The 24,273-nt window shown below is 52.9% G+C and overlaps 2 protein-coding genes across 2 annotated transcripts in view; one reads left to right on the top strand and one right to left on the bottom strand.

The window, feature by feature from the left end:
- Positions 1 to 4,244, bottom strand: part of LOC135812004 (tuberin-like) — a 39,169-nt gene extending 34,925 nt beyond the window's left edge. Inside the window, exon 1 of the mRNA XM_065325298.1 lies at positions 3,878 to 4,244. Coding sequence (XP_065181370.1) covers positions 3,878 to 3,997 — 120 coding nt within the window. The 5' untranslated portion in view covers positions 3,998 to 4,244. The remainder of the gene's footprint in view (positions 1 to 3,877) is intronic.
- Positions 4,245 to 4,495: 251 nt separating this feature from the next.
- LOC135812005 (uncharacterized) lies at positions 4,496 to 24,021 on the top strand. Its single transcript, XM_065325299.1, has 3 exons — positions 4,496 to 4,817; positions 20,898 to 21,024; positions 23,263 to 24,021. The coding sequence occupies exons 1-3, from the start codon at positions 4,705 to 4,707 to the stop codon at positions 23,449 to 23,451; spliced, it is 429 nt and encodes a 142-aa protein (XP_065181371.1). The 5' UTR covers positions 4,496 to 4,704; the 3' UTR covers positions 23,452 to 24,021.
- The last annotated feature ends 252 nt before the right edge of the window (positions 24,022 to 24,273 follow it).

Raw genomic sequence — 24,273 nt, 5'->3', positions numbered from 1 at the left:
TGCCTCGCCATCCGGAAGAAAATCGTTGGTTATCGATTTACAGCATTTGCCATGCATACACACGTGTGTTCGATTATCCAGTTCCCTCGCCTATCCGGATATTTTTGTGGAAAACGAATGTACAGTGGAGATCGGATAAAACGACAATGCATATAACGACAGATTGAGTTTAGCGACACAATTCTGTTGCCCAAGTCGTATAGCAAGTCCTTTGTGAAGATCGGGTTTAGTGACAGATCGAATATAGTGACATATTGTTATCTCCTGAAGAAGTGTCGTTATATCCAATCTCCACTGTATGCGGTTATGCGAGGTCCAACTGTACAGTCAACCTCGTCAACAACGACCCCGGGTATAGTCAACTTCGCGTATAACGACATTCGGCGGGGCATCAGAAAAGTGTCCTTATTCGCGAAGTGTCGTGATGCCCGAAGTCCCATTATATGTATTACAGTTGGATGGGACTTTGCTCTGGGCATGGAAATTCTGTCGTTATTCGCGAATTGTCGTTATATCCGCAGTCGTTATTAGCGAAGTTGACTTTATAACAACAACATGAAAATAACCACACTATCTTCAGACCTACTGACCATTTGACTGCATGCTTTTTTTCTTTTTCTTTTCTGGGGAGCTATGCTGGTTTGGCTAAAGCGCTCTGCTATTGTGACGGCAGCTTCAAGGGGAGCTTACATGATTTCAGGTGTTCACACAGCTGATACCTGATACCAAGAGTATGCAGCCTGGCGATCTCCCAGCCCAAGGTGGAATTTATTGATGATAATCTCTCACGGCCACTCAGCTAACTTGTATAATCAAGAGTAAAAAGAAGCTCCCAAGAGTGTGCAACTCTGCATATGGGGTCTCCGGCGGCGAAAACTCACATCACGTGTGTCAGGTACGTTTCGTACTACGTACAACGAAGGATAGCGTGCGCGCAATCCGATTACCTGCCCTGATCATGCTGGGGAGTTGCATACGCGCAGTGCGTCTCTGTCAGGAGTGTTTTTTTTATTATGCTGGGGAGTTGCATACGCGCAGTACGTCTCTGTCAGGAGTGCTTTTTTTATATTCCCGTAGCTATGCAGAAGACGTTACTTCAGTAACGTCTGGCGCTAGCCAGGGTCCACACACCTTTAATTTGGTGTTTGTTTGTGTGTTTGTGTCACGCCTGGCGCTATCCCGTATCTGTCCCGTACCGTACCGTACCATCAAACACAGCTGGTCACATACAGCTGGCCGCAATATTCAAATAGGGCTTTTAAACGCAAGATCATAACGTGAAGCAACTTGGAAGAATGAGTATGAATGCGAAGTGTATGGGGGAATGCATGTAGGGCGATAGTGCGGGTTCGAATCCCAGGACGGACTGTACGAGTTTCGATCTAATAAGATCGAAACTTCGTAACTTCGTAACTCCATCGTTTCTTGAGTAAATTCCACAATCGAAGGGTCTACGTGGTAGCGGGAACTCCAAGCTGTCCAATGCAACAATCGCCGAAGAGTTACAATGTCGGACGCCAGAGATATCGCACGCCGTATTCTTACCTCGGCAAATTCAAATTTTTGATCGATCATTTCGCCATTTTGGGGGAAAATCCCTTTTCGTGTGCTCTTTGAGCGAATGAGCACATGATAATGACGTAGCCGGCTGAAGTTTGAATTGTCTCAAACAGATTTGAGCGTTCTGCGATGAAGGAGAGTGGAATGGCGTTGATGGGACGAATTTGCTTGCATACCAGGCTTGAAGACGACTTTGCTGTGTTACCGCGCCTGATTTGTGGCGGCCGGATAATGGAGATTGGTACCCTGACGTAGTTCTCGCCAAGAGCTTTCCAATGAGCCCTTGATTGTGAAAATCAAGTGGACACCAAAGTTATGACATGGAAAAGTTGAAAATTGTACTGACATTTTGTAATTCTGGTGCATACTGTGCTAGTAATCCGTCCATAAAGGGTTATGCCTAAAAAATAGGAGAATTGAAAAATTTATAACATCCCTATTCTTTTTTTGCCTAGGTCATCAAGGCGGTAGACGGTGTCGTATTACCCTCGACCGTACCTGTCCCGTACCGTACTGTGTCATCAAAGACGGCTGGCCACAATGCATATTCAAATAGGGCTTTCAAATGCAAGATCATAACGTGACGCAACTTGGAAGAATTAGTATCAAGAGTACATGAAAACCAGAGTGTGCAGCTCGGATGGGTTGCTGTCACGGCGAAATTCCGTGATTACATCATTTTAGTGATGTAGTGCGTACAAGCAGGATTCAAGCAGGTCTCTTTCTGCACAACTGCAGCTCAGTTGTACGCACTACGCCATTTCCCGCCTCAGATCTGCACCAAAATGATGTAATCACGGAATTTCGCCGTGACAGACACCCATAGCAGAGAAGACCCCAAGCTGCACACTCTGGTTTTCATGTACTCTTGTTAGTATGTATGCGAAGTGTATCGGGGGATGCATGCAGGGCGATAGTGCGGGTTCGAATCCCAGGTTATGTCTTTAAAAAAAAAGGAAAATTTTATATGAATTTATAACATCCGTATGCTTTTTTTGTCTAGGTCATCAAGGCAAAAAAGCATAGCGTAGGGCCCTGAGCTTCAAAGCTCTCTCGTTACTCCGCTGCTCGCTAAAACTGGCTGGAACGAACAACGGGAACACTACACCATGTGATGTGAGTTTTCGCCATCGGCGAACCCCATAGAAAGGGCACCAGGAGCTGCACACTCTCGGGAGCTTATAATTCTACTCTTGGCACGATCATGCACAGCCAGAAATCAAAAGTTCAAAGGACATGCGCAACACAGCTACAGTAGTCGAAGCCAAAACAACGGACAGTAGATCCATTAATTTTGCCCTGAACTTGACGAGCGCTGACAGGATATCTAGATGACAAACGAGGGCTGCACACTTGATCATACTTCCGCCAAAAAATAATGCAATAACAAAATCCCGACGGTGGCGAGTACGTCGCAGCTCACGATAGGGAGTTTCACACTCTTGGTTATGAAGTTTTAGGGGTGAGACGAGTGCCGAAATCGAGGACTCGAGTACTCTTTGAAAAACGAGCGAGTATTCGAGCGAGTATGAGTATTTTACAGACAACATAAAACAATGCACAGCACACACTCTCGCAGCACCGAACGTTGTAAACCCGATACACGTGTAGTGCGGGAAAAAGTCTGAACTACCGTACTTTCGTCGGTGGAACACATGAAGGCTGCCGGAAAGAACTCATTCTTTTACGACAACACTACAACACAACTCCTGGAAGCACTTCTCACAACAATCAAGAAGCACTAGACTTTCACAAGTACGGCGGCGCGAGGCCGCAATAGGCGCGATTGAATGGGTTATCAGTACTGGTCCGAGCAACAGAAGTGCTTGATGTACATGCATGTAGTACACTTTTGAGTATTTTGCGAAACGAGGAATCGCTCTTTTCAAATTTTCGAGCGAGTGCTCGAGTATTCGATATACTGGTACTCGTTTCAACCCTATTAAAATATGAACTCTTTGTTGATACCCAACGCCTGAGCTAATTCGTTCAAGTTTCTGAAAAACGCCTCAGAATTACGTTGCAAACTTAAAAAAAAAACTACTTCAAAGTAGAACGATCTGTGGTGGGTGATGAGTTTTGCAAAAGTGAAGATTCCAGACGCCTCCAAACTGTAGTGGCGTGCAGGGCTCTAAGAACTCGCCAGGACACATGACACCACCATCCGTATGCACGTTTATCTCCGTGTTAGAGGAAACTACATATCTATCACATGTACTGCAGTACTACAATGACTGTATTTCCCACGCGAAAATGAAATAATTGGCGCGGTTCAGCGAAAATAATTTCGACAAAATGGCCAAAAGCAGAAGCTTACTTTCAGCGACTCTGTTGTGAATTGAAAGTCTGCTCCAAGGCCTCCCGATGACTCTCCTCCACGTTTGTTACCCTGACCAAGCAACTGCTGGAATTTGAGGCGAAGTGAATCTTTGGCCATTGTTCTGCGATCGTTGGCTGCTGACGTGTAATTCAGCTCCTGCTAGGAAACGAAACTAGGCATGCTGACCCTTCTCGTCGCGCGTAGAGGCACGGCACTCACACTAAGCAGCCATCCTGGGCGGATGAACAAAGAAACAGTATGGAAGCAGCTACTCTTTCTTCTAACGAATATGAAATGCAGCCACAACTCAAGCAAACGACAAGAAACACAAACAGTTTGATTTCTCGATTTCTGCTGCCACTTTTTTGCGTTTCATTTCTGTTCCATTCTGTGGCTTGCAAGCTTGGAGGCTGAGCCTCGGCCTTGAATCCAGATTCGGGAACCGGGATTCCCATGGAAATTGGAGTCGAGTTTTGAAAACACCAGGTGTTTCTGAAAATTCCCTTGTAGTTGCCCGAAACTCATTGCTCTGCCCCGGCGAAATTACAGCAGAACTGCGAACTGCGTCATGCAAAACCGGGCATCAATCTCTTCGCTCGCTGATGCTTTACATTCTTTACTACTTCGTCTTTACAATGATTGTAGTTTTGTAGTTTTATTCTCTTCGCTCGCTGATGCTTCTCCCATCCCGTGGTGCTGGACTGAACTGAAGTGGGCAAGTGAAGGTTTCTCCCTCTAGGGCTTGCTGCATTAAACTGTTACTTTGAAGTACACTTGCAAGAGCCTGATTTCATGAAATCTGTGAAGAGCTGCAAGACAGCGAGATGTCGATCGATCTTGGCTTTTTCGAGACTAGCGCTGAAAAGAGCCCTTATAGACGCCTGCCCTTGAAACGAGGCGACAGGGAGGCGGAGGATCGGATGAAAATTGAGTACAGGTAGGCATTATGGTATATACAGAAGCCTTGCTTGGTACTGAGTTTAAAGGGGAAGTTAAGGCAAAAATTAAAATTTCACCAGTTGTAGTCTTCGGGGTGCTGAGTCGAATGGTCTTGGTCCGAGAAAGCTGAGACGCTCCCTTCCTACTTGAATCCCAATCGAACTCGCGCACTTCCACCGAAACTGGGTGACTGCGCCCTACGAGATGGGGATTTGTATGCAAAATGTCACTAAAAGCGCCATTTCGTTCTTATAAAAGCACGGATGACCGCGATTGGCCCATATGTTGTAGTCTTTGGGACGCTGAGTCGGCTGGTTTTGGTCCGAAAAGGCTGCGATGCAGCGTTCCTCCTTTATTCCCAATCGAACATGGTTGAAGAAGCGGTCACGTGGTCCTGGGTGCCCAAATCACCTGGTCACCACGCCAGCAGGTGACAACTTTCACACCAAGGTTCAACTCGGGTTCAACTCGAGTGACAGGACTGCACCCAAAAAAGGTCAAACAGGCTAGTAAGTTGTACCCTGCAGGCACGGTGACCAGGTGACTGGTGTACGCAGGAGCACGTGACCACTTGTTCAACCATGTTCGATTGGGAATAAAGGAGGAACGCTGCATCGCAGCCTTTTCGGACCAAAACCAATCGACTCAGCGTCCAAAAGACTACAACATATGGGCCAATCGCGGTCATCCGTGCTTTTATAAGAACGAAATGGCGCTTTTAGTGACATTTTGCATACAAATCCCCATCTAGTAGGGCGCAGTCACCCAGTTTCGGTGGAAGTGCGCGAGTTCGATTGGGATTCAAGTAGGAAGGGAGCGTCTCAGCTTTCTCGGACCAAGGCCATTCGACTCAGCACCCCGAAGACTACAACTGGTGAAATTTTAATTTTTGCCGTAACTTCCCCTTTAACATGTTTTTCGATTTTGACAGCATGCTACATGTACAAGGCGAGTGGGTCGCAAGACCGGGACTCTGCCAACCGGGTTATGGTTGTAGTCAGGAGCACTACGCGCCCTCGCCTTGTAACATGCTGTCAAAATCGAAAAACAGGTAGGCACTATGTACTTCTTGACCCCACCTCTTTCCTCCTATTTGCTCGCAATAATTATATAAAAAAACATATCGAAGAAGCTTCAGTGCGCCATCGACATCGACCCGAACAACTAACTTGGGGGTCAAGAAGGTTCCTGACCGTTAAAATTTATCAATCTGAAAAAGGGGTAATAGTTGTGTTGCTACACATCTGCGAGTTACTGTACTGTAAAAGCAGAACTTTTCGGTGGTGTTTTATTTTCGGTAACTTCGGTGCCGACAATCTTACCGAAAATAAAACGCACCGAAAATTTCGGTACTACCGGTGCTGTATACATGTAGTACAAGAACACTTACCTCGAAAATGGGTTTTACCAAAAAATTCCCTCTACCGAACCGCCGATTTTGGAGAATACCGAAAATATTACACCACCGTAAATTTCTGCTTTTACACTGTCCCTGCGGGAATTTGCGGAAAAAACTCTCGAAAACTTGCGCAAGAAATTGCGGCAGAAAGTAACAAAAAATGCGACGAAAAGTGCGGAATGATGCAGAACTTGCCAGGAATTCGCGGAATTATTTGCAGAATATTGCGGATTTGGGCCAAATCACGAAATTTGTTGCATCGTATATCTACTCGGGAGTCGTACTGTGCAAATAAGCTACAGGATCATGGAAAGAACTGCGTGAAAAGTGCATAAAAATGTGAGATATAGTGCAGAAAACAACAAGAAAACGCGGGAAATCGCGGATTTTGCTGAAAATCGCGGGTTTGGGCCAAAATCGCGAAATTTGTTGCATCCGTGGAATCGCGATTTCCTGGAGGGACAGTTTACAGTACATTGTACCTCAAACCGGCATGCAATTCTATTTCAAGGCGAAATATCGCCTAGATAAAGGGGTGAGCAGCAACATTCGGCCTTGTACAAATTTGTGATCAACACTACACCAAAACTGCGCATTTATGGTGTGGTGGTTGATGACAAAATATAGCCAACATAATTGTACTGAAGAAGGGCTGAGGCTTCCTGCAGCTTCATCTGTGAAAAGAATTCGGGTGGACACACCCATTCCCATAGCGCTGCACATCACATCCGAACCAGTTCCGTTATTTTTACAACGTTTCGGCACTTGGCCATCGTCAGGTAATAACAATGAATACCGTGGAAGCCACACAAGAGCAGTATATACGCAGAGTGTAGCGCCAAAAAAGATGGCATGTACCCTCACTTCGTAGAGCACAACGGCGCGCTCTGACGTAACTCGCATCATTTTATTTTTTGGCGCTACACTCTGCGTAACGCCATTCACAGAGCACAATGCGCGCTACCTTCTGCTGCTTCTCCTCCGTGATGTGCTAGTTGCGCCTTTTCTCTCTCTCTGTCCCCCCCCCCCCCCCCCCCTTCTGCATACTAGGTGACATCATTCGCATCTTTTTTGGCGCTACACTCTGCGTATATACTGCTCTTGTGTGGCTTCCACGGTATTCATTGTTATTACCTGACGATGGCCAAGTGCCGAAACGTTGTAAAAATAACGGAACTGGTTCGGATGTGATTTGCAGCGCTATGGGAATGGGTGTGTCCACCCGAATTCTTTTCATAATTGTACTGGCCTGCCATGTGCCCCGTGTGTGCAGTTTGATGATATACAGTGGGCCCAAACCACCGGCATGATCATTCATTCTCCTGCTTTGCCGAGTGGCTCGTTGTGCCGGGATAGCAGTGAGCGAACGGCAGTGCCTGCAGGTCCGGTGTCGGGATGCGAAACTCGTACGTAAGCGACCGTCACTGGCATGCGCAGAGTGTCAACGCAAGTTAGTTGCCCAGTGAGGTCTGGTGGGACATGCAGTAAAACCTGTAACTAAAGACCACGGTGACTAGCGACCAGCCTGGTCCTACAGACCACGGTGACTAACGACCAGCCTGGTCCTACAGACCACGGTGACTAGCGACCAGCCTGGTCCTACAGACCACGGTGACTAGCGACCAGCCTGGTCCTACAGACCACGGTGACTAGCGACCAGCCTGGTCCTACAGACCACGGTGACTAACGACCAGCCTGGTCCTACAGACCACGGTGACTAGCGACCAGCCTGGTCCTACAGACCACGGTGACTAGCGACCAGCCTGGTCCTACAGACCACGGTGACTAGCGACCAGCCTGGTCCTACAGACCACGGTGACTAGCGACCAGCCTGGTCCTACAGACCACGGTGACTAGCGACCAGCCTGGTCCTACAGACCACGGTGACTAGCGACCAGCCTGGTCCTACAGACCACGGTGACTAGCGACCAGCCTGGTCCTACAGACCACGGTGACTAGCGACCAGCCTGGTCCTACAGACCACCGTGACTAGCGACCAGCCTGGTACTACAGACCACCGTGACTAGCGACCAGCCTGGTACTACAGACCACCGTGACTAGCGACCAGCCTGGTACTACAGACCACCGTGACTAGCGACCAGCCTGGTCCTACAGACCACGGTGACTAGCGACCAGCCTGGTCCTAAAGACCACCGTGACTAGCGACCAGCCTGGTACTACAGACCACCGTGACTAGCGACCAGCCTGGTACTACAGACCACCGTGACTAGCGACCAGCCTGGTACTACAGACCACCGTGACTAGCGACCAGCCTGGTCCTACAGACCACGGTGACTAGCGACCAGCCTGGTACTACAGACCACCGTGACTAGCGACCAGCCTGGTACTACAGACCACCGTGACTAGCGACCAGCCTGGCACTACAGACCACCGTGACTAGCCACCAGCCTGGTACTACAGACCACCGTGACTAGCGACCAGCCTGGTACTACAGACCACCGTGACTAGCCACCAGCCTGGTACTACAGACCACCGTGACTAGCCACCAGCCTGGTACTACAGACCACCGTGACTAGCGACCAGCCTGGTACTACAGACCACCGTGACTAGCCACCAGCCTGGTACTACAGACCACCGTGACTAGCGACCAGCCTGGTACTACAGACCACCGTGACTAGCGACCAGCCTGGTACTACAGACCACCGTGACTAGCCACCAGCCTGGTACTACAGACCACCGTGACTAGCGACCAGCCTGGTACTACAGACCACCGTGACTAGCGACCAGCCTGGTACTACAGACCACCGTGACTAGCCACCAGCCTGGTACTACAGACCACCGTGACTAGCGACCAGCCTGGTACTACAGACCACCATGACTAGCCACCAGCCTGGTACTACAGACCACCGTGACTAGCGACCAGCCTGGTACTACAGACCACCGTGACTAGCGACCAGCCTGGTACTACAGACCACCGTGACTAGCCACCAGCCTGGTACTACAGACCACCGTGACTAGCGACCAGCCTGGTACTACAGACCACCGTGACTAGCCACCAGCCTGGTACTACAGACCACCGTGACTAGCGACCAGCCTGGTACTACAGACCACCGTGACTAGCGACCAGCCTGGTACTACAGACCACCGTGACTAGCCACCAGCCTGGTACTACAGACCACCGTGACTAGCGACCAGCCTGGTACTACAGACCACCGTGACTAGCCACCAGCCTGGTACTAAAGACCACCGTGACTAGCGACCAGCCTGGTACTACAGACCACCGTGACTAGCGACCAGCCTGGTACTACAGACCACCGTGACTAGCGACCAGCCTGGTACTACAGACCACCGTGACTAGCGACCAGCCTGGTACTACAGACCACCGTGACTAGCGACCAGCCTGGTACTACAGACCACCGTGACTAGCGACCAGCCTGGTACTACAGACCACCGTGACTAGCGACCAGCCTGGTACTACAGACCACCGTGACTAGCGACCAGCCTGGTACTACAGACCACCGTGACTAGCGACCAGCCTGGTACTACAGACCACCGTGACTAGCGACCAGCCTGGTACTACAGACCACCGTGACTAGCGACCAGCCTGGTACTACAGACCACCGTGACTAGCCACCAGCCTGGTACTACAGACCACCGTGACTAGCGACCAGCCTGGTACTACAGACCACCGTGACTAGCGACCAGCCTGGTACTACAGACCACCGTGACTAGCGACCAGCCTGGTACTACAGACCACCGTGACTAGCGACCAGCCTGGTACTACAGACCACCGTGACTAGCGACCAGCCTGGTACTACAGACCACCGTGACTAGCGACCAGCCTGGTACTACAGACCACCGTGACTAGCGACCAGCCTGGTACTACAGACCACCGTGACTAGCGACCAGCCTGGTACTACAGACCACCGTGACTAGCGACCAGCCTGGTACTACAGACCACCGTGACTAGCCACCAGCCTGGTAATACAGACCACCGTGACTAGCGACCAGCCTGGTACTACAGACCACCGTGACTAGCGACCAGCCTGGTACTACAGACCACCGTGACTAGCGACCAGCCTGGTACTACAGACCACCGTGACTAGCGACCAGCCTGGTACTACAGACCACCGTGACTAGCGACCAGCCTGGTACTACAGACCACCGTGACTAGCGACCAGCCTGGTACTACAGACCACCGTGACTAGCCACCAGCCTGGTACTACAGACCACCGTGACTAGCGACCAGCCTGGTACTACAGACCACCGTGACTAGCGACCAGCCTGGTACTACAGACCACCGTGACTAGCCACCAGCCTGGTACTACAGACCACCGTGACTAGCGACCAGCCTGGTACTACAGACCACCGTGACTAGCCACCAGCCTGGTACTAAAGACCACCGTGACTAGCGACCAGCCTGGTACTACAGACCACCGTGACTAGCGACCAGCCTGGTACTACAGACCACCGTGACTAGCGACCAGCCTGGTACTACAGACCACCGTGACTAGCGACCAGCCTGGTACTACAGACCACCGTGACTAGCGACCAGCCTGGTACTACAGACCACCGTGACTAGCGACCAGCCTGGTACTACAGACCACCGTGACTAGCGACCAGCCTGGTACTACAGACCACCGTGACTAGCGACCAGCCTGGTACTACAGACCACCGTGACTAGCGACCAGCCTGGTACTACAGACCACCGTGACTAGCCACCAGCCTGGTACTACAGACCACCTTGACTAGCCACCAGCCTGGTACTACAGACCACCGTGACTAGCCACCAGCCTGGTACTACAGACCACCGTGACTAGCCACCAGCCTGGTACTACAGACCACCGTGACTAGCCACCAGCCTGGTACTACAGACCACCGTGACTAGCCACCAGCCTGGTACTACAGACCACCGTGACTAGCCACCAGCCTGGTACTACAGACCACCGTGACTAGCCACCAGCCTGGTACTACAGACCACCGTGACCAAGAGTACATAACCCCCCAGAGTGTGCAACGCCGATCCAGCTCTGTGTAGGGTCTTGGTCGAGCGGAATCGGATCTTCTGATGTCATGCGTACACTTCACACCAGCGCAAGGCCGGTCTCGAGGCAGGGCACCATTGTTTTTGATCCAAGAGTACCCGCGACTCCCCGGGTTCCCCTCAGATGTGTACGGTATTATGACGCAAAGATCCGATTCCGCTCGACCAAGACCCTATGCAGAGCTGGATCAGGCGTTGCACACTCTGGGGGGTTATGTACTCTTGCCGTGACTAGCCACCAGCCTGGTACTACAGACCACCGTGACTAGCCACCAGCCTGGTACTACAGACCACGGTGACTAGCGACCAGCCTGGTCCTACAGACCACGGTGACTAGCGACCAGCCTGGTCCTACAGACCACGGTGACTAGCGACCAGCCTGGTCCTACAGACCACGGTGACTAGCGACCAGCCTGGTCCTACAGACCACGGTGACTAGCGACCAGCCTGGTCCTACAGACCACGGTGACTAGCGACCAGCCTGGTCCTACAGACCACCGTGACTAGCGACCAGCCTGGTACTACAGACCACCGTGACTAGCGACCAGCCTGGTACTACAGACCACCGTGACTAGCGACCAGCCTGGTACTACAGACCACCGTGACTAGCGACCAGCCTGGTCCTACAGACCACGGTGACTAGCGACCAGCCTGGTCCTACAGACCACCGTGACTAGCGACCAGCCTGGTACTACAGACCACCGTGACTAGCGACCAGCCTGGTACTACAGACCACCGTGACTAGCGACCAGCCTGGTACTACAGACCACCGTGACTAGCGACCAGCCTGGTCCTACGGACCACGGTGACTAGCGACCAGCCTGGTACTACAGACCACCGTGACTAGCGACCAGCCTGGTACTACAGACCACCGTGACTAGCGACCAGCCTGGCACTACAGACCACCGTGACTAGCCACCAGCCTGGTACTACAGACCACCGTGACTAGCGACCAGCCTGGTACTACAGACCACCGTGACTAGCCACCAGCCTGGTACTACAGACCACCGTGACTAGCCACCAGCCTGGTACTACAGACCACCGTGACTAGCGACCAGCCTGGTACTACAGACCACCGTGACTAGCCACCAGCCTGGTACTACAGACCACCGTGACTAGCGACCAGCCTGGTACTACAGACCACTGTGACTAGCGACCAGCCTGGTACTACAGACCACCGTGACTAGCCACCAGCCTGGTACTACAGACCACCGTGACTAGCGACCAGCCTGGTACTACAGACCACCGTGACTAGCGACCAGCCTGGTACTACAGACCACCGTGACTAGCGACCAGCCTGGTACTACAGACCACCGTGACTAGCGACCAGCCTGGTACTACAGACCACCGTGACTAGCGACCAGCCTGGTACTACAGACCACCGTGACTAGCGACCAGCCTGGTACTACAGACCACCGTGACTAGCGACCAGCCTGGTACTACAGACCACCGTGACTAGCGACCAGCCTGGTACTACAGACCACCGTGACTAGCGACCAGCCTGGTACTACAGACCACCGTGACTAGCGACCAGCCTGGTACTACAGACCACCGTGACTAGCGACCAGCCTGGTACTACAGACCACCGTGACTAGCGACCAGCCTGGTACTACAGACCACCGTGACTAGCCACCAGCCTGGTACTACAGACCACCGTGACTAGCCACCAGCCTGGTACTACAGACCACCGTGACTAGCCACCAGCCTGGTACTACAGACCACCGTGACTAGCCACCAGCCTGGTACTACAGACCACCGTGACTAGCCACCAGCCTGGTACTACAGACCACCGTGACTAGCCACCAGCCTGGTACTACAGACCACCGTGACTAGCCACCAGCCTGGTACTACAGACCACCGTGACTAGCCACCAGCCTGGTCCTACAGACCACGGTGACTAGCGACCAGCCTGGTACTACAGACCACCGTGACTAGCGACCAGCCTGGTACTACAGACCACCGTGACTAGCCACCAGCCTGGTACTACAGACCACCGTGACTAGCCACCAGCCTGGTACTACAGACCACCGTGACTAGCCACCAGCCTGGTACTACAGACCACCGTGACTAGCGACCAGCCTGGTACTACAGACCACCGTGACTAGCGACCAGCCTGGTACTACAGACCACCGTGACTAGCGGCCAGCCTGGTACTACAGACCACCGTGACTAGCGACCAGCCTGGTACTACAGACCACCGTGACTAGCGACCAGCCTGGTACTACAGACCACCGTGACTAGCGACCAGCCTGGTCCTACAGACCACGGTGACTAGCGACCAGCCTGGTCCTACAGACCACCGTGACTAGCGACCAGCCTGGTACTACAGACCACCGTGACTAGCGACCAGCCGGGTACTACAGACCACCGTGACTAGCGACCAGCCTGGTACTACAGACCACCGTGACTAGCGACCAGCCTGGTCCTACAGACCACGGTGACTAGCGACCAGCCTGGTACTACAGACCACCGTGACTAGCGACCAGCCTGGTACTACAGACCACCGTGACTAGCGACCAGCCTGGCACTACAGACCACCGTGACTAGCCACCAGCCTGGTACTACAGACCACCGTGACTAGCGACCAGCCTGGTACTACAGACCACCGTGACTAGCCACCAGCCTGGTACTACAGACCACCGTGACTAGCCACCAGCCTGGTACTACAGACCACCGTGACTAGCGACCAGCCTGGTACTACAGACCACCGTGACTAGCCACCAGCCTGGTACTACAGACCACCGTGACTAGCGACCAGCCTGGTACTACAGACCACCGTGACTAGCGACCAGCCTGGTACTAAAGACCACCGTGACTAGCCACCAGCCTGGTACTACAGACCACCGTGACTAGCGACCAGCCTGGTACTACAGACCACCGTGACTAGCGACCAGCCTGGTACTACAGACCACCGTGACTAGCCACTAGCCTGGTACTACAGACCACCGTGACTAGCGACCAGCCTGGTACTACAGACCACCATGACTAGCGACCAGCCTGGTACTACAGACCACCGTGACTAGCGACCAGCCTGGTTCTACAGACCACTGTGACTAGCCACCAGCCTGGTACTACAGACCACCGTGACTAGCGACCAGCCTGGTACTACAGACCACCGTGACTAGCCACCAGCCTGGTACTACAGACCACCGTGACTAGCGACCAGCCTGGTACTACAGACCACCGTGACTAGCGACCAGCCTGGTACTACAGACCACCGTGACTAGCCACCAGCCTGGTACTACAGACCACCGTGACTAGCGACCAGCCTGGTACTACAGACCACCGTGACTAGCCACCAGCCTGGTACTAAAGACCACCGTGACTAGCGACCAGCCTGGTACTACAGACCACCGTGACTAGCGACCAGCCTGGTACTACAGACCACCGTGACTAGCGACCAGCCTGGTACTACAGACCACCGTGACTAGCGACCAGCCTGGTACTACAGACCACCGTGACTAGCGACCAGCCTTGTACTACAGACCACCGTGACTAGCGACCAGCCTGGTACTACAGACCACCGTGACTAGCGACCAGCCTGGTACTACAGACCACCGTGACTAGCGACCAGCCTGGTACTACAGACCACCGTGACTAGCGACCAGCCTGGTACTACAGACCACCGTGACTAGCGACCAGCCTGGTACTACAGACCATCGTGACTAGCGACCAGCCTGGTACTACAGACCACCGTGACTAGCCACCAGCCTGGTACTACAGACCACCGTGACTAGCGACCAGCCTGGTACTACAGACCACCGTGACTAGCGACCAGCCTGGTACTACAGACCACCGTGACTAGCGACCAGCCTGGTACTACAGACCACCGTGACTAGCGACCAGCCTGGTACTACAGACCACCGTGACTAGCGACCAGCCTGGTACTACAGACCACCGTGACTAGCGACCAGCCTGGTACTACAGACCACCGTGACTAGCCACCAGCCTGGTACTACAGACCACCGTGACTAGCGACCAGCCTGGTACTACAGACCACCGTGACTAGCGACCAGCCTGGTACTACAGACCACCGTGACTAGCCACCAGCCTGGTACTACAGACCACCGTGACTAGCGACCAGCCTGGTACTACAGACCACCGTGACTAGCCACCAGCCTGGTACTAAAGACCACCGTGACTAGCCACCAGCCTGGTACTACAGACCACCGTGACTAGCGACCAGCCTGGTACTACAGACCACCGTGACTAGCGACCAGCCTGGTACTACAGACCACCGTGACTAGCGACCAGCCTGGTACTACAGACCACCGTGACTAGCGACCAGCCTGGTACTACAGACCACCGTGACTAGCGACCAGCCTGGTACTACAGACCACCGTGACTAGCGACCAGCCTGGTACTACAGACCACCGTGACTAGCGACCAGCCTGGTACTACAGACCACCGTGACTAGCGACCAGCCTGGTACTACAGACCACCGTGACTAGCGACCAGCCTGGTACTACAGACCACCGTGACTAGCGACCAGCCTGGTACTACAGACCACCGTGACTAGCGACCAGCCTGGTACTACAGACCACCGTGACTAGCGACCAGCCTGGTACTACAGACCACCGTGACTAGCGACCAGCCTGGTACTACAGACCACCGTGACTAGCGACCAGCCTGGTACTACAGACCACCGTGACTAGCCACCAGCCTGGTACTACAGACCACCGTGACTAGCGACCAGCCTGGTACTACAGACCACCGTGACTAGCGACCAGCCTGGTACTACAGACCACCGTGACTAGCGACCAGCCTGGTACTACAGACCACCGTGACTAGCGACCAGCCTGGTACTACAGACCACCGTGACTAGCGACCAGCCTGGTACTACAGACCACCGTGACTAGCGACCAGCCTGGTACTACAGACCACCGTGACTAGCCACCAGCCTGGTACTACAGACCACCGTGACTAGCCACCAGCCTGGTACTACAGACCACCGTGACTAGCGACCAGCCTGGTACTACAGACCACCGTGACTAGCGACCAGCCTGGTACTACAGACCACCGTGACTAGTGACCAGCCTGGTACTACAGACCACCGTGACTAGCGACCAGCCTGGTACTACAGACCACCGTGACTAGCGACCAGCCTGGTACTACAGACCACCGTGACTAGCGACCAGCCTGGTACTACAGACCACCGTGACTAGCGACCAGCCTGGTACTACAGACCACCGTGACTAGCCACCAGCCTGGTACTACAGACCACCGTGACTAGCGACCAGCCTGGTACTACAGACCACCGTGACTAGCCACCAGCCTGGTACTACAGACCACCGTGACTAGCGACCAGCCTGGTACTACAGACCACCGTGACTAGCGACCAGCCTGGTACTACAGACCACCGTGACTAGCGACCAGCCTGGTACTACAGACCACCGTGACTAGCCACCAGCCTGGTACTACAGACCACCGTGACTAGCGACCAGCCTGGTACTACAGACCACCGTGACTAGCCACCAGCCTGGTACTACAGACCACTGTGACTAGCGACCAGCCTGGTACTACAGACCACCGTGACTAGCGACCAGCCTGGTACTACAGACCACCGTGACTAGCGACCAGCCTGGTACTACAGACCACCGTGACTAGCCACCAGCCTGGTACTACAGACCACCGTGACTAGCCACCAGCCTGGTACTACAGACCACCGTGACTAGCGACCAGCCTGGTACTACAGACCATGGTGACTAGCCACCAGCCTGGTACTACAGACCACCGTGACTAGCCACCAGCCTGGTACTACAGACCACCGTGACTAGCCACCAGCCTGGTACTACAGACCACCGTGACTAGCCACCAGCCTGGTACTACAGACCACCGTGACTAGCCACCAGCCTGGTACTACAGACCACAGTGACTAGCCACCAGCCTGGTACTACAGACCACCGTGACTACCCACCAGCCTGGTACTACAGACCACCTTGACTAGCCACCAGCCTGGTACTACAGACCACCGTGACTAGCCACCAGCCTGGTACTACAGACCACTGTGACTAGCCACCAGCCTGGTACTACAGACCACCGTGACTAGCCACCAGCCTGGTACTACAGACCACCGTGACTAGCCACCAGCCTGGTACTACAGACCACCGTGACTAGCCACCAGCCTGGTACTACAGACCACCGTGACTAGCCACCAGCCTGGTACTACAGACCACCGTGACTAGCCACCAGCCTGGTACTACAGACCACCTTGACTAGCCACCAGCCTGGTACTACAGACCACCATGACTAGCCACCAGCCTGGTACTACAGACCACCGTGACTAGCCACCAGCCTGGTACTACAGACCACCGTGACTAGCCACCAGCCTGGTACTACAGACCACCGTGACTAGCCACCAGCCTGGTACTACAGACCACCGTGACTAGCCACCAGCCTGGTACTACAGACCACCGTGACTAGCCACCAGCCTGGTACTACAGACCACCGTGACTAGCCACCAGCCTGGTACTACAGACCACCGTGACTAGCCACCAGCCTGGTACTACAGACCACCGTGACTAGCCACCAGCCTGGTACTACAGACCACCGTGACTAGCCACCAGCCTGGTACTACAGACCACCGTGACTAGCCACCAGCCTGGTACTACAGACCACCCTGACTAGCCACCAGCCTGGTGCTACAGACCACCGTGACTAGCCACCAGCCTGGTGCTACAGACCACCGTGACTAGCCACCAGCCTGGTACTACAGACCACCGTGACTAGCGACCAGCCTGGTACTACAGACCACCGTGACTAGCGACCAGCCTGGTACTACAGACCACCGTGACTAGCGACCAGCCTGGTACTACAGACCACCGTGACTAGCGACCAGCCTGGTACTACAGACCACCGTGACTAGCGACCAGCCTGGTACTACAGACCACCGTGACTAGCGACCAGCCTGGTACTAAAGACCACCGTGACTAGAGACCAGCCTGGTACTATAGTAAAACCTGTAACTAAAGACCACCGTGACTAGCGACCAGCCTGGTACTACAGACCACCGTGACTAGCGACCAGCCTGGTACTACAGACCACCGTGACTAGCGACCAGCCTGGTACTAAAGACCACCGTGACTAGAGACCAGCCTGGTACTATAGTAAAACCTGTAACTAAAGACCACCGTGACTAGAGACCAGCCTGGGACTGCAGTAAAACCTGTAACTAAAGACCACCGTGACTAGAGACCAGCCTGGTACTACAGTAAAACCTGTAACTAAAGACCACGGTGACTAGCGACCAGCCTGGTACTACTGACCACTTCGCCAGGCACGGACGGTCTCACATTCACATAATTATGGTTGTGCGGTACGAGCCTCTACCTAAGGACCACCTGCCACTAAAGAACGCTTTCTTTGGCCCCAAGGGGTGGTCGTTAGTCACAAGTTTTACTGTTATAGTAGAGTGCGGCGGCAGTGCTGGTGGTGGTGCCAGCACTGCTCTACAGTTACAGGCGATCGGGTGCTGTGCTGGTGATGGCGCCAACGCACGCGCACGTGTGTGTGTGTGTGTGTGTGTGTGTGTGTGTGTGTGTGTGTGCGAGTGTGTGTGGTGCAGCCTGGCCGATTGACCGCCGTGAGTGGAGGCTGACCTGTAGCATCCTGATCCGTCCATCTCGTACTCCTGTGTCAGATGTTTGGTTGCCATGGCAGCTGGCCGAGAGTCTCGGCGTCCTCAGCACCTTACTCGCCATTTGAACATACCTAATAGGTTCTATGCTCTTCGTGGCGGGAACACTGTCGGTCCTTTTAAAGGGGAAGTCCGGTGAAAAATTTAAATTTCACAGTCCGTAGAGTTCGAGTCGCTGAGTCGAATGGTCTTTGTCCGAGGAGGCTGCGGCTTATGGTTCGTCAGATATGCCCAATCGAACATGTGCGAATTTGAGCGCGCATCACCCAGATCCAGGTGATGACGTCACAGCGTGCAGCCAGGTAGCCACACCATCTAGTTGTGTACAAAAATGGCCATATTCGGAGCACGTTCGATTGGGGAACTGTTTGTCGCAGCTTCTTCGGACCAAGACCATTCGATTCAGTGTTACAAACACTACATACCCTGTGATTTTCAGCTCGGTAAACCTCGAGGTTATACCGTATTTTAGCCGTTTCCGAGTTGGACTTTTTCCGTCAGCCTCTACGCGCTGTGCGCTGCGTGCATGCAGTGCGTGCAGTGTGTTATCTAGCTGTGGTGCAGTCAACAAACTCATCACAGACGGAACTAGTCCCGCACTGCCGTGCTGGGGTCTACAACAAGACTCGAGTCACAACTGACACAAGACTCAGAAAACTAGTCAACACACGGACTTGTCATGTACTACACTCGTATCAGTCGTATTGTACAGTCATGTAGTCAGAGAACGTGCGTTTCTCCTTGCCGGTGCAGGTGATTGTGCTTTGAGAAAGAAAATTTTAGTTTTCCGCTCCCGCCTCATTATTTTATGCTACAGCGATGAGTGCACAACCGTGACAAGTGACAAAACAGGGAACAGCTCCCGGACCTAGAACTGTCAGATTCCATAGCGTTGCGAGCGAAGAGTCGTGCCCGTGGTTCAAAGAGCCTGCACTGTTCTCCAAATGAGTAGTCCGAAATATTCCAAGTTCGCACCAAAACATCACCATGTGGCAGGCCACTGGAGTCTAAGCGAATCGGTATGGAACAACATTTAGAACACTCGCATCACTCTTCTCCATTTTCGCGACCCTGCTCTCCAGCGATCTGATAATTCATCAGCCTCGTCTGCTAGCTGCTGCTTCTTCATCAGTCGGAAACTCAGTAACGCTCACTCTTGACGGGCCCGCGCGGCCATTTCTTCAGCTGAATACCGAGGTTCTCAGCCCCAGACCGAACTCATGAAGGTCAGCCATGGCTGCATCCTCACTCTCACAAGGAGTTACACTTACAGGTCTTCGGGGTCGCTTGCACCACCTAATATCAGTCGCCAAATCATTTGAAAATAGCACTGACACTATTGCCTTCACGCACTCCTTTTGACCTAGCTGCACGCTATGACGTTGCAGAGGGTGTGGCGCGGCCGCATGACGTCATGGCGCAGCCCCCGAAACTCAGTTTTTCAAACGGAAATATCTCGAGAACGCTTTGTCGGAGACACGTGGGACCAACACCATTCGACTCAGCGCCCAAAACTCTACCAACCCTGAAATTTAAATTTTTCACCGGACTTCCCCTTTAATGAGCATGCGGCATGTGATCATCTGTGGATGGGTTGCAGTATTGCACATTAAAACCTGTGTAAGACGACCGCTCGAAGGACCTTTAAGATGAGGTCTCTTTTACCATGTGGCCTCCTCCAACATCCAGGGTCGTATGACTGGAAATAGCATCCCTTAGTCTGGTTGCAGTGGTCTTCTGGGACAGATGGTCGCCAGGACAGGTTTTCCTGTATTGCACTGTATTTTGCGTATGCAGCTTTACATGCATATTTGTAATAAATAATTATTATTAGTGGAGATTATGAAGATGACAAGGCTACAATGCAGCTTCAAAGTTCTAAAAAAAAAAGATTATGTCTGATGGAAATAAGTAATACGATCCGTGTCCGTCAATGCACACGAATCATGTTGCCTATCTCAATTACACTTAATTTCGGTGTGCACTTTTTGATAACTATTTCTGTGTGCTTATCTCACTATGCTTGCAATGTGCTCAGAGTGAAAGGGGTATGCGCCCGCGAGTATGAGGATTGGTACTGGTGCAATGCGTCTGGCTCGTATAAGTCCAAGTACGCCTGCTACGGCAAGACCAAAGCGCTCCTCTACTGCCAAAAGCGGGCCGAGGTGAGACGAAAGAGACTGGCTCTCAGCTGTGGGCAATGTCCATTACAGCTGTGTGTGTGTGTGTGTGGTGTGTGTCACTGTGTGCCGGTGTATGTGTGTGCGTGTATGTGCGTATGCATGTGTGTGTGTGTGTGTGTGTGTGTGTGTGTGTGTGTGTGTGTGTGTGTGTGTCTGAGGTGCCGGTGTCTTTGTGTGATATGTACGGGCAGTATTTTGTGCTTTCAAGCGCCATTTAAAAAACCTGTTCTTTATTATACAGTGGTCCCTTTATAACTATAACCTGGCACAATTTGTGCGACTGACATTCCGCTGGATTAGGTCGGAGCGTGCTGGATTAGAAGAAATGATTCGAAAATTGAGTACGCAGGGGTAACACACGTTCACAGGCGCGTGCCATCAGAATAAGGGGGAGTTGGGGGGGGGGGGGCATTTGCCCTCCCCCCTGAAATGATTTCTTGTAGAGCCCAAGGACGCTCTGGTAAATATGCACGTCCAATGGTTGTCCCTGTACCGTTCTGGAATACTGTAAAACATGTTATTTTCGGTGTAGCTTTAATTTTGGTGATTTCGGTAGAGAAACCAGGCACCTAAATTTAGAAAAAGGCGATAGAGTATGCACTGTATGTGAAGGGAATGCTGGTCACCTAATTCTACACTACACCTGAAACCTGGCAGGTCCCTGACACCGAAATTTTAATACACCTAAATTTACATGTTTTACAGTACCTTGTGATGCGCCTGGCCTATGCTGACCTATGCTGACCTATGCTGGCCTATGCTGGCCTATGCTGGCCTATGCTGGCCTATGCTGACCTATGCTGACCTATGCTGACCTATGCTGGCCTATGCTGGCCTATGCTGGGCTATGCTGACCTATGCTGGCCTATGCTGGGCTATGCTGGCCTATGCTAGGCTATGCTGACCTATGCTGGCCTATGCTGGCCTATGCTGGCCTATGCTGACCTATGCTGACCTATGCTGGCCTATGCTGGCCTATGCTGGCCTATGCTGGCCTATGCTGACCTATGCTGACCTATGCTGGCCTATGCTGGCCTATGCTGGCCTATGCTGGCCTATGCTGGGCTATGCTGACCTATGCTGGCCTATGCTGGGCTATGCTGGCCTATGCTGGCCTATGCTGACCTATGCTGGCCTATGCTGGCCTATGCTGGCCTATGCTGGGCTATGCTGGCCTATGCTGGCCTATGCTGGCCTATGCTGGCCTATGCTGGGCTATGCTGACCTATGCTGGCCTATGCTGGCCTATGCTGGCCTATGCTGACCTATGCTGACCTATGCTGGCCTATGCTGGCCTATGCTGGCCTATGCTGACCTATGCTGACCTATGCTGGCCTATGCTGGCCTATGCTGGCCTATGCTGGGCTATGCTGACCTATGCTGGCCTATGCTGGGCTATGCTTGCCTATGCTGGCCTATGCTGACCTATGCTGGCCTATGCTGTCCTATGCTGGCCTATGCTGGCCTATGCTGACCTGCGCTGGCCTATGCTGACCTATGCTGGGCTATGCTGGGCTATGCTGGCCTATGCTGGCCTATGCTGGCCTATGCTGGCCTATGCTGGCTTATGCTGGCCTATGCTGGCCTATGCTGGGCTATGCTGGCCTATGCTGACCTATGCTGACCTGCGCTGGCCTATGCTGGCCTATGCTGGCCTATGCTGACCTGCGCTGGCCTATGCTGGCCTATGCTGGCCTATGCTGGCCTATGCTGACCTGCGCTGGCCTATGCTGGCCTATGCTGGCCTATGCTGGCCTATGCTGGCCTATGCTGGCCTATGCTGGCCTATGCTGGCCTATGCTGGCCTATGCTGACCTGCGCTGGCCTATGCTGGCCTATGCTGGGCTATGCCGGCCTGTGCTGGCCTGTGCTGGCCTATGCCGGCCTGTGCTGGCCTATGCTGGCCTACGCTGTTATGATGAAATCAAGCATGCATTTTAAAGCTGCAGTCAAACCTACAAGCTCCACTCATTCAGAATGAGAGAATATGAAGAGTATTGCCCCGGTTTATCTAGAGTTCTGGACGGATTTCAGTGTCCGCTACACTACGTTCGCATGCACATACGAGCGTATGCACGTACATGTGTGTGTGTGTGGTGTGTGTGTGTGTGTGTGTGTGTGTGTGTGTGTGTGTGTGTGTGTGTGTGTGTGTGTGTGTGTGTGTGTGTGTGTGTGTGTGTGTGTGTGTGTGCGGCTGTGTGTGTATGTTCTGTTGCACAGGAGCTGCTGCTGGGCAAGTATGAGGAGATGATGAAACTGAAGGGCATCAACGCCAAGGAAGCCGAGATTGAGCAGCGACTGGACCTGGCCAGGGCGGAGCGTGAGGCCCAGGCGGCACACATCGAACAGCTTCGGCAGACGGCACGTCGAGAACTCGACAGCAAGAGAGCGGCAGAAAAGAGCACATGAAGCTGCGAAGAGTGCTGTATATCCAAGCCAGTGCAGTATCTGTGTCACTTACAAGCCCTTGTAGGTGCGGTGAGGAGACGACTCGAGTACACAATACCGCCGGCAAAAGTGTGAGCGATCTCGTCTTGACACGACCAGTACAGATCAGACTTCAAGCTATGGCTGTGTTAGCGAGTAACCGGCGCAATGCTGTGCTGAGGAACACCCGTGCCACTCTGATTTGGCCTGTTTGACTACCGGCTGGACATGTAGCCCGCCGCCGACTAGATTCCTGTGCTCATGCTTTGGGTCTGCGCGTGTTACCATGGTTACTGCGTGAGGCGCACCAACGACGGATGTGCCCGTCATGACCCGGCTTGCGCTGACGTTTTGTGTACATGCAGGCAAGAACCCGTACCGACTGAGACGGCACCTACGGCTTTTCTAGTGTGCTCTGGTCAGGGCTCTGGCCTCGCCTCAGTTAATGGACACTTGAAGTACTCAAAACACTACAGTTATTCCCATCATTTATCATCCATGCGTGTTTCTATCTCGTGTTAACGTATTAATACGCCCCTCGCACAATTCTTACTTTCTCGAAGTAATATAGACTGTGAGAAGTGCATGTGCGTGGAGGTGAAGACACAAGAACCAGAACCACCACACACAAGTAAAAGATGTTTCACTTTAAAAAAAAACCGGTCACTGGACTCACTTTGCCAGTAAAGACAATGAGAAAAGGGGGAGGGAGACGTAAACTACCGCGCACCGGTATGTATCTACGCTGTATTATAAGCTGCAAGTACAGTATCATAGTAGAATATTTGTTGAGAAACAACAGTT

This window comes from Sycon ciliatum, chromosome 3 (genome assembly GCF_964019385.1).
Source record: "Sycon ciliatum chromosome 3, ocSycCili1.1, whole genome shotgun sequence".
Lineage (NCBI taxonomy): Eukaryota > Metazoa > Porifera > Calcarea > Leucosolenida > Sycettidae > Sycon > Sycon ciliatum.
Note: the sequence above shows the minus strand (reverse complement) of the source record. Positions and strands in the feature narration are given on the sequence as shown.

Excerpts from the sequence above, each read along its gene's own strand:
- LOC135812005 (XM_065325299.1), top strand. The coding sequence starts at position 4,705 with ATGTCGATCGATCTTGGCTTTTTCGAGACTAGCGCTGAAAAGAGCCCT. Across the intron at positions 4,818-20,897 it reads CGGATGAAAATTGAGTACAG|AGTGAAAGGGGTATGCGCCC; the intron begins GTAGGCATTATG and ends CAATGTGCTCAG. Across the intron at positions 21,025-23,262 it reads ACTGCCAAAAGCGGGCCGAG|GAGCTGCTGCTGGGCAAGTA; the intron begins GTGAGACGAAAG and ends TCTGTTGCACAG.